The following is an 11,612-nucleotide window of genomic DNA, read 5'->3' as shown; positions in this document are numbered from 1 at the left end:
TTTGGGATTTGGCCAAGATTCTGCCTTTTTTAGCAAGATTCGGATGAACTCATGCTCCTGGCCAAACTGAATCTAAATCCTTAAAATCGGGTGACTTTTTGTCACATAAACAAAGAAGTTGACAATTTCTCACCACTTGCACAGTGGTGAAAAATGTGCGCATATAAATGTTAGGATTTGGTTCGGTATTTAGTCAAATCTTTCATAAAGGATTCGGGGTTCAGCCAAATCCCAAAACGTTTCAATATACATTCATTTCATATTTTAATGGTTTTGAAGTATTGGTAAATTTATTTGCTATTTAATGCAGTATCTGCTGTTTATAATCTTGGCATTCCAGTCTTGGGTGGACATCCCTTTTTAATAGCAATGCAGGTTTAGGGTGATGCATCACATTATAAACTATTCCCATGGGAACTATTTTAGGTTCAGACTTCTGAAACAAGGTAGCAAAAGACCTGGGGGAGAAATGAGAGTCAGCCCCAGAAAACAATAGAACAAATACTGCTTTCAGTTGCAAATACATTTACAAATAACTTTAAAACAAATTAACATTTTTAATGAATGTAGCTTGGAAAGCTGTAAAAATAAAAACAATCCACTGAAGAGCCAAATGCGTTCTGTATTGTTTATTGGTTTAGGGATGCATAGCACTACATGTTTCAGACCTCGGGGGGCCTTCCTCTGGTGCAGTAGATTGGAAAGTTGTTTAGAATTACATTTTCTTTTATTCTGCAAAAAATCAGTTTGTGTGTAAAGAACCCTGTCAAATACTGAGGCACCAGGAAGGTTACTGATGGATCTCCTGCCCTTTGTTACTGCTTTAAAGTAATCAAAAAGATAAGTTCAGCAGTTTTCATAGAAGGTCCTCCCTGTTGCACCCAGTATAGGCATATTTCATAATATTCATATTCATAATATACAAGCATGAATATGCTGTGAAATATATTTTTTCTCAGTGGTTATTGAAGCATAGGTTTGCCACAAACCATCAGTGTAAAAAGTAGGTGTCAAATTATAGTAAAACATAGCAGTGGAAAATAGTAATAACCATATCAGTTAAAATCAGCAGTTCTCAACCTGTGGGTCGGGACCCGTTTGGGGGCCAAACAACCCTTTTACAGGGGTCACCTAAGACCATCGGTCTTAAGGTCCCCATACACGGGCCAACTATAGCTGCCGATAGCGGTCCCTTGGACCGTGTATGGGGAGAGCAGGGCGGCCTGGCCGCTGAAATTGGCCCGATCTCGATCGGCCAGGTTAGAAAATCCGGTCGGATCGGGGACCGCATCGGCTCGTTGATGCGGTCCCCGATCTGACTGCCCCATTGCCGCCCACATAATCCGATCGTTTGGCCCCAGGGCCAAACGATCGGATTATTTTTTTTTACCTATATGCTCCCACCCACGCCCACCTGTAGGTGGGGATATCGGGGGAAGATCCGCTCGCTTGGCGACATCGCCAAGCGAGCGGATCTGCTCGTGTATGGCCACCTTTAGTAACCGAGACACCGATCCTCAGTGGTTGGGGGTCACCACAACATGAGGAACTGTATTAAAGGGTTGCGCCATTATGAAGGTTGAGAGCCACTGGTTTAAATAATCAGGATCTAAGTTATAACAATATCATGGTTTTCCTTTTCCAGCATATTCTCTACATTGAACCCAGGATGCTTCATTGTGACTAGAAACTGTCATTTCCTTTACATTATTAAGATATTAGATGTGCTATTCCCTGTATAAATGATCACATACCTCCTCCTTGACTTCAAATATCCTGTTATTCCCTAACAGGGGGTGCATTATTGGGGCCCTGTAGGATCAGGTGACATTCAGTTTGAATAAATGTGCTATTGCTTTTATTTTACTCAATATTTACTTCCCTTTACCCCCCCTCGGCCCCACACAAATATCTGAGTAATTGCTAGAGGGGACATTGGTTGACCCCCTCACAAGCGTATACGTATCGCTTTCCATCTCCATACAACGTTACCTCCCTGCCCACCTATGGCCGTAAATGTTGTCGTTCTCCCGCTCGTCTCTTGCATAAGGGCAGGTGTCGTGTGCAGTTACACATTAACCATTTATTCAGGCTCAATTAAAATTCTACGAATAGAAGAAACGAAAACACAGGCGGATCGGGAGGGGAGGAGGGACAGCAGCAACGAATGGGTTACTTGTATTTTCCCCAAACGTGTTATTTGTTATGGTGGGAGGGAGAGTGCGGTCCTGTCAGATGGTTCTGGTGCCCGTAGCTGCATCGGTGGAGATGCACCCAACCCTTTCGCTGCCCAGGACTTGTGCACTGGAATGTACTTAGGTAAACACTGCATAGTAAATAGCTCCGTTTTTATACTGCCCACAGCCCCGCCAGCCAATCAGAGGAGAGCGCGGTTTCAAGGCTGCCCCTTCTCACTAGCCTGCTCTAGGAAAACAAAGCTTAATTTCCCCCAAATCTTTTATTTTCCCGCCTCTGAAGATCACGGCTTTTAATCGCAAGCCAAAGCGGGGCCCCGAGGTGCAGCGGTAACGAGGTGCGGAGCTGGAGGGAGGCTGAACCGGGGAGGTTGTTTATCTATAGTATTGGGGGGACCTTGAAACGGACGCTGTCCTATTTCCTCTGTTGTTTTGCTTGTCTTTAGTCTGGATTCTCCATGTTGAACCAATTCTGAGATTTGGGCTCGGGACTTGGCTATACAGGAATATACATTCTCCTCTCCAGGATCGGGTTGCACACTTACAATATATTAATATCGGGATTGCTGGGTAGGGAAACAAGTCCTTCTAGGATTTTCAGGCTGGGTGGAGAGTGGAAGAAACGATCTGGAAAAAGCCCCGATCCCCACTGCTTGTGTGCAAGTGTTAGATGGAAAGCAGCTCTATCATCGCCCAAGTGCAGAGAGAAGAGGCGCTTGTGCATTCAAAGCCAGGTAAGGAGAGCCCTCCGGATTGCTATTTATTGGGGGGGATTTGCTAGATTTAAAACGGGACCCCATTAAAAGATACATGCTTGAGCAGTGATCGCTTAGCTGCAGGCTGTACTGGTTTCTATGCAAACGTGCTGAACTTCATAGGCACATAGTAAGTGGATTGTACACTATCTGCTTTCAACAGGATCGCCTGGCAACTTAACTTTGCACCCCACTCACTGTCAGAGTCCAAATCAGCACCATACATACCCCCAGCCATACTGCCTACCATAGAAAACACCCACCTCTCATGTTGGTCTGTGACTTCATGTTATTCTATGCCTAAAGCTTTTACTGTTCTGCCACAGGAGAATGGGTATCTGTCCTATAGGCTGGATATTGGTAGTCAAATGTGACCCTATTCTGTAACCTTTCTTTGCTATTAATAAAATAAATACATAAATAAAAAAAAACAAAATTAACCTGCTGATTTTATAGGCTGTCAGGGGTTGTTGGGAGTTGTAGTCTTACAACTTAGACTAAGTAACTAACTGCATCATTAGAGCATAGAGCTTATTTTGTTTACTTGAGCAAGCCAACCCCCACCTTTGCTCTCCAGCACACTGTGTTTGTGGGCACACATCTGGAAGGGGGGGGGGGGGGCATTCTTATCTGTATTTTAGTGAATTGTGCCTAGTGTACACAATGTTGTTGATGATTATTGCTATAATAGTTATTGAAAGGCAGCAGAGCTTTAGTTCACTCTCTCCTGGTCATTCCAGAAGAGACTGATAGCTTGACTCCAGTTATTCTGCAGGGGTGTGTTCAGCAAACATTTCAAATAATGCTTTTACAAATGTGCTTTTTTCATGTTACTAATCCTTGCCATGTTTCTGTTATTGTGCAGTTCTCCCTATAAATATGACACTTTAATACAAATAAAAAAAAAATATATATATACTGGTCCCATGTGCTAGGGATGTTTATTGGGGTGGAGGGAGCGTGCTTGGTTGTTTACAAGAATGTTTAGTGTGTCACTGTTTGGAAAACTTAAAATAAAAAAATTCTTTGAGGGAAAAAACAAGTATGAATCAAATAAGTCAGTGGATGTGAGAATGGACAGGGTGGGCTGCTTGACTGGAATGGGATTCTTTTGTTTGTGATTTGTATTAAACGAACCTCAGAATGTTCGGCACATTGCAGCCCTCGCAGGATGGAATAAGGAAACTTGCAGAGATGAATTTAGGGCGTTTTATCTGGTTTCCGCCTGTTGGTAGTCAGGGTTATTTTTTTTGTCAACTCTCTTGCTTGCAAAGCAGATTTCTAGATTGCCGATGTCATGTATTTGCTTGTTTATTTTGCTTTTCTGCTTAGGGGGCAGCATGGGGTGTTTAATGTTATATAAAAAGAGCCAAGCGCTGTTTAGTAGGAAGACTGGAAGTCATTGGATAAATGAAAATAGCAAACAGAAGCTTATATCAACATCCCTGCGTTCAAGGGCAGTTGGCTTCTGCACCTGTTGTTGAACTGAAACACTCGGATCCCCTTAAACAGTACTAGCTACCATGGAATGCGCTGTGTAGTATTTAAACAGATCTCTGCCCTGTGATCACCGGAGTGTAGCGTGTTTACGGTACTCTGTGCACTTGCCTGTGTGTCATAAGCTTTTTCTGTACTGTAAATATTACACACTGGTTGACAGGGTGAGCGAGTTAACCAACCTGTTGGCTGTCAGTCACTCTTTGCACACTTGTTTGGTAGCCACAGAAAGCAGCCAGGTTGCCATGTGTCTGTTCTTCGTTACAGTTTAACACAAAGCAAACAGCACTTACGTTGTATTCCCTAGTATTACACAAGAGTGTTTGTGATCAGTTAAAGAGCTGAAGTGTACCAGGTTCAGCAGTCATAGAGAGAAGGTATGGTGTGTGCCTGCCTGTGTGGACTATAGAGCCAAGGCTGTGTGTGTGTTGTTTGTTCACAACATTGTCATCTCTGTGTTCCTATTGGTGAAAATCTGTCTGTGACTGACAAAAACAAACATGCCAATAGCTCCGATTCTTTATTGGTTTATTGAGGTCTGCAGAAAATAGGCTCCATTCTGATCCATGTTTGTTGCGTGATGTTTGTTTCTATACCCAGCCTGGTCCTGTGCCACAGCGCTGCAGAAATGTTTCTCGGTTTAATTGAAGGATGCATGTTTTCCGGGGTGTGCACAAGTACTTTGTAGTCTGGTTTAGCCATATTGTATAGATCATAGGCATTATTAGTAACTATTTCCCTTTTGCCTAGGTCTGTTTTATCTAATCAGATCTAAGGAAATGGGCCTTTCACTGTATTAGAATGAATGGAGCAGGGCTGGGTGTATTTCTGAAAAGGCTAGGAGCCAGACTAAGAGTCGGAGTGGAGTTACTTGTACATAAACATAATTAAAATATTCCAAAAGCTTAGAAGCCAGTGCTGCCTGCCTTCTATGATCTGTCCAGCTCTCAGCAGAAGTTCAGATTAAAGGAGTGGTTCACCTTTTACTTTTAGTATGTTATAGAATGGCCTATTCCTAGCAATTGTTCAGTTGGTCTCCATTATTTAGTTTTTGAGTTATTTGCTTTTTTCTTCTTCCTCTTTCCAGCTTTCAAATGGGGGCACTTACCCCTGCAGAAAAAACTGGTGCTCTATGAAGCTAGCATTTTACTGTTTATTATTCATTTCTTATTACCTATTTAGTCCCTCTACAATACTAATTCCAGTCTTGTATTCAAACCACTGCCTGGTTTCTAGGGAAAATAAGACGCCAATAGCCAGATAGTTATTGAACTACCATACTGAAGAGCTGCTAAACAAAAAGTTTAACTGAAAAACCATAAAAAATGAAGACCAATTACAGGCAGTCTCGGAATATCACTGTTTGCATAACACTAAAATTTAATTTAAAGGTAAACAACCCTTTTGTTTTTTTTCCTCCCTAACCCTATGCTATTGGCACTGGATATTGGATAGCACATATAGCAGGGAGGGATGGTGTCTGTAGTAATAGGGGGATAATAGCCTCTCGGATAGCAGGTATAGTAGGGAGAGATGGTGCCTATAGTAGCAGTGGGGGACTGGGACTGTGGATTTGGGATAGCAGGTCCCAATGATGGTGTCAGTCCAACTTGTCACTCCACTTATATACTGTATATACTCGAGTATAAGCCGATCTGAATATAAGAAGAGGTTCCTAATTTTACCTAAGAAAACTGGAAAAACTTATTGACTCGAGTATAAGCCTAGGGTGGGAAAAATGCAGCAGCTTCTGCTAAGTTTCAATAATCAAATATTTAATAAAAGGACACTCAGCGTGACCCCCTATGAATTCTGCATACATATATAATGTTGGAAGCTGCATATTAAGAGCAATTCTATGTATTATAGTAATTTTACATGAAAATGAGAAGGCAATGAGCTCTAACCTTTCTAAGCGCTGAATCCCCCACCAATCAGAGCAGTGTTCTCAACTGCTGCTTGTCAGAAACTCTAGGTAAAGATCGTCCAGTGGATGGGGATGAGAATAGTTTGCCTAAAGTTTTCCTTGTTGTAATTGTATATATTTTTGAACTTGCATCCATGTTGGAGGAGGTTAATGCTTCACAATTGAGCAAAATCCAATGTGATTATTTCTCTATGCCTTTATATACACATCAATGGTGTATGATCATAGAATGAATTAAGCTGTGTCTGTTCAGAATTTACAGCCCCCTCTCAAGCGAAGGGACAACAATAAAAATAATGGCATCCATTTCTTTTAACACACCTGCACACTAGCTTGTGTCCGAGTAATAAGGGCAGAGTAGTAAGGGCAGCGCTGGATTACTTGTCCAACCGGCCATCCATGTAAATGTTATAATTTTCTTTTTGCAAAACCTGATGGAGCTGAACCCAGATTACTTATCCAACCGGTCTTATACACCCCCCCCCCCAGGCACGCGCGACGGATGGGCCGGTTGGCTTATACTCGAGTATATACGGTACTTTGATTCTAGTCACAGCCCCATGTCACACCAGGTCCCTCCTACTACACCACTATATTTAGAGAGGTTTCAGTATTGCCTTCATAGCGGATTCTCAGCCTCATTACATTTAATATACTTGTGGTTAGCTGTGTGTAAATTTTGTAAAACGATCACTCTCAGTTTGTATGTCACAAATAATTACTTTTTCAAAGGTTTAGATATTCAGTTTCATCCCTTGTATAACAGTTCTTCAAACCAGGTCACCGCCCCTTCTAAAATGTCACAATTTGATGCATTGTCAATACATTTTTTCAGGTGGCACCAGAGAAATTGCAGCAGCTAATGTACTGGTTGCTCTATGACAGACTTCAGTAATGCCAGGGCAGTATGCTCAGTAGGATCAGCAGCTGCTCACCTATGTACCACATAATACATGCAGCCTTTTAAAAAGTCAGCAGCTGGCTTACTGAGCTGCTACTGAGAAACTTGTTACAGGAAAAACAAAGCTAATTAAACTTCAGAAAAACTGCAAAAACAGGCAATTTAAAAAACAAAAACAAAAAACACAGTATTTGCTGGTTACCATTTGTATACTTTTCATAAAGGTGAACCGACCCATTAAAGGAGAACCTTAGCTTAGCAAAGAATCAGGCTAGACATGCTACACCTTGGAACCTATTTATTATGCTGTGTAAAACAAAATTTACTAAAAAAAAACATCAAATTTTACTCCATTATTTTATGTACTAATAGCGGAAGAAAAACCACGTAAAAAAAAAAATTACACCGCTGCGAAGCCTGGTGATGTGTGGGGAATTTTGTTACTGTTTTTTACACAGCATAATACATAGGCCCCTTGTGTTTTGGGCTTCTCCCAGTCCTAGGCCACCACATCTCTTTTACAGCGAAGATTTGTGCTTCCGAAGGTGCCTATCTCAAAAGATGGCCTAATAAAATCCAAGATGGAGAGCTGCCATGGACAACTTTGAAGGCCTGGATCATTACGGTTCAAGAGCTGGTGAAACTCTGGGATGGTACCGAAAATGTAACGGTGTAGAGAACATTTCTTGTTAGATTTTTTTTTTTTTTTAGGCTTCAAATCTCGGTTAAGATCCACATAATTAGCAGATAAGCTACACAGGCTCTTACAATGTAGAAAATATAGAGCATGTGGTGTATCTGAGAAACTCTACTCACCACTAATTTAAGGGATTGTAGGATTGTAAAATATTATTGTTTTAGTGAAGCTACAGGTTACACTGTCTTGCATTCACTGTTGTTACTATATTCATGAACTATTGACAACCATATGGGCTTGTGTGTTGCCTTAAAGGAAAAGTAACACTAAAAATTTTTAACTAAAAAAATCTATTCTACCCTCCCCCAATAATTGCCCTATCCTGAAAATCATTTGTTATTTTGAATGCTTTAGTAGAAAATACCTGTAAAAAAACTTGGCTTCCTGTCATTTGAACAAAGGCGATACGGCGATGCTGGGGAAAGTATCAGGAGATGCATCAACTATGCGGCGATCGATTGATCGAGCCTAGCCTGACTTCTGTATAGGAAGGAGTCAGGCTAGGCTCGATCAATCAATCGCCGCATAGTTGATGCATCTCCTGATACTTTCCCCGGCATCGCCGTATCGCCTTTGTTCAAATGACAGGAAGCCGAGTTTAACAGGTATTTTCTTCTAAAGTATTCAAAATAACAAATGGTTTTCAGGATAGGGCAATTATTAGGGGAGGGTAGAATAGATTTTTAGTTAAAAATTTTTAGTGTTACGTTTCCTTTAATACCTAAGGCGACACACCCAACCTTTTTTGCACATAAGCAAACACTTTTGGTGTTGTGAGCCACACAAGCATGAAAAAAGTTGTGATTGGCTATTTGGTAGCACACACCTAGGCTACAGCACTTCTCTCTTTCCATAATATCACCTAGAGAGGACGCCTGCTTGGCCTTTGCATTTTTCCAAGTTTTTCTCCCCCAGTCTGTCGTCATCCAATTATTAATTTTATTTTAGATATTTGATACCACCACAGGGCCAGTCTAAGCTCTCCTTGCCAGTTTTTGCCAGTTGACTAGCCTCTGGTTTTATTATGTCTAGTATGGAAAGCACTTGCAGGACATGGCAAGCAAAACAATATGAATTAAAGGGCCATTGTACCAACCATACCTGTTTTTTTGGAGGAATCAGTGTATGACACAAATCACATGTGCGGTGAAAGGGTACAGCACCCTGGCAATCAAAATTCCTGCAACCTGTGCATCTAATAGCTTAAAAGCAATGTGGCACTTTTTTCTGCACTATGTAGTAGTTTTAAGGGCCCCTGCATTATTTACTTTTTCAGAAAGGAAAAAAAAAAGTTAAAAAAAAGCTTATGTCATATGTTATGTTATATCTGTGCCAGAGCAACAGTACCTGCCATTCATTTATTTTGTATTGTGTCTTCTATTTTGTCAGCTAAAACGTGAGAATATGATGGTGCTCTCACACGATGCTAGCGTCCTGTAAATAATTTTAAAACCTAATGCCGTTGTTGCAAAGAGTTCCTTCAGAGTGATTTGTAGCAGCCATTTATTTCTATAATGACCTTGGCTTTTACTTCCCTGGCCTCAAATGTGACTGTATCATAACAGCCTCAAGAGCTCCCTATAGAGAAATGGCTGCATATCAGTGTTAAATGAGTGCAATATCATTATGATAAAAAGCAGCAGCCAGAAGTGACCCATGGTTCATGCAGAGGCCTTGTACCCATATGGTAGTGACCAGATGGCTGGGTTGGAAGGCTTCACCATTACCCCCAGTAATACTGAGCCAGTATAAATATTTTATCTGCAGAAAAAGATAATCTTTTGTAACGGTATTAAGTAGGATCATAAAGAAGTGCCTTACAGTAAGTTAAATATACCCTGACTGAGCTCAGTCAGGGTATATTTAATTGGTGCAGACATTTATTTATCTGCATATTTTAGAAATTACATGAAAATGGATTCTTTCAAATAAACCCGCAAGACCAGTGCAATTGGTGTGCTTACCTGGAGGGACAGCAGGAATTCCACACTGCTTTTTGTGGAGGTTATGATAGTGCCAATTGTTGCTGAAGTTTTTCTTTTTGTTTAAAAAGGCCTTATAGTTACTTTTAAAAATTGGTCCATACGGCCGAACATTATAAACACTTCTTACTGCCATCTTTTGCCAATAAAATGGGAACTAAAGCCTAAAAAAATATGCAGCTGCAAATACTGTACTGCTCCAGAGGTTTAGCAGTTCTGTAGTAATAATGATTAATACTTTATTGTTCCTTGTTAGATCATATTTTGCGTGCTACCAGCAATGCACGTGCTCTGTTCACATTCTAATCTTAGGTAAATTTAAATTGATAGGTGAGGAGCTGCTGGGGTTATCTGCAGAGGAGCAGATCTTTACTGCTCAGTGGATACGTTGGCCTTGGGTGTAGCATGTCTAGACTAATTGTTTAGTTCTTCTTTTAAATTGGTAAGGCTATCAGTGCATTATAGGTAAGCACATGTCTGTTGTTCAGCTGAGGATTCAGCCAGGTGTGCTTTCTGTTTAAAAGGGAAGGGTAGTGAGTGCTTGAATTCTGTATAAGCAAACAGTGTCTCACAGCAGCAGTGAATGGGCTGCTCTTTGGCCGATCCGCTTTGCTCACTGCCTAGCTCAGAACTGCGCCCATTCTCTGAATGAAGGAATATGTGTTGTCCCCTTATGAATAGAGGGTGGCGGCACTGAGCCGTGGAATGAATGAGGCCACTGTGCTACACAGCACTAGCTCACTGCTTTGGAGGCAGAAGTTATGACAGCTGTGGGGGACACTTCAGGGCTTATAAAGTAGCTGAGTGTGGTTACTCAACAACCAATCCGCCTTTTACTCCCATTATTCTAGGTGGGAATAAAAACAATAATAATGGCAGGAAAAAGGAATTAGGAATTTTTTCTAGAGGTAAATATTGCTCTTGGGATAACTTTGCACAGTAATTTATTAAAAATTGAAATTTTAGGAGGGAAACTTTGTTCCTTCCCAGTATTCTTGATGTTTCACATACACATGTGAAATTGTAATGTGGAACATTTCCTGGCTCTATAAAATGCAGATCAGAAAACCACTGTTGAGCAACATAAAAGGGTTGTTCACCTTTTAATTCAGATTTTAGTATTATGTAGAGAGGGGGTTCCCAAATCCCCAATTTTTTTTTTTTTACCTGTGAGCCACATTTAGATTTGGGGGTGCCAAATAAGGACTGTGATTGGCTATTTGTTAGACTGGCAGTCTACAGGAGGTTCTGTTTTGCAATACACCTGGTTTTTATGCAATCAAAACTTGTCCCAACCCAGGAATTCAAAACTAAGCACCTGCTTTGAGACCACTAGGAGCAACAGCCAAGAGGTTGGTGGGCAACGTGTAGCTCCTGAGCCACTGGTTGGGGATCACTGAGATAGAGAGTGATATTCTGAGGTGATTTGTGTTTGGTCTTCATTTTTTATTATGCTTATTGTTCAGCAGCTTTCTGGTTGCTAGGGTCCAAATTACCCTAGCAACCAAACAGTGGTTTAAATGATAAATTGGAATATGAATATGAGAGGCCTGAATAAAGAAGATAAGTAATGAAATATAACAATTGCAGCCTAGTAGAGCAATTATATTTTTTTAAAGTCTAAATCAATCTGTAGTTAGGATCTGATCCCAGTACCT

At 40.9% G+C, this 11,612-nt stretch overlaps 1 protein-coding gene across 2 annotated transcripts in view; it reads left to right on the top strand.

Moving 5' to 3' along the window:
* The first annotated feature begins 2,238 nt into the window (after positions 1-2,238).
* Positions 2,239-11,612, top strand: part of ctdsp2 (CTD small phosphatase 2) — a 35,283-nt gene continuing 25,909 nt past the window's right edge. Inside the window, exons 1-2 of one of the 2 annotated variants that reach the window (XM_012956751.3) lie at positions 2,239-2,533; positions 2,642-2,929. In XM_012956751.3, coding sequence (XP_012812205.1) covers positions 2,866-2,929 — 64 coding nt within the window. In that variant the 5' untranslated portion in view covers positions 2,239-2,533; positions 2,642-2,865. 2 annotated transcript variants of the gene reach the window in all.

Source organism: Xenopus tropicalis, chromosome 2 (genome assembly GCF_000004195.4).
Source record: "Xenopus tropicalis strain Nigerian chromosome 2, UCB_Xtro_10.0, whole genome shotgun sequence".
In the NCBI taxonomy this organism is placed as follows: Eukaryota; Metazoa; Chordata; class Amphibia; order Anura; family Pipidae; genus Xenopus; species Xenopus tropicalis.
Note: the sequence above shows the minus strand (reverse complement) of the source record. Positions and strands in the feature narration are given on the sequence as shown.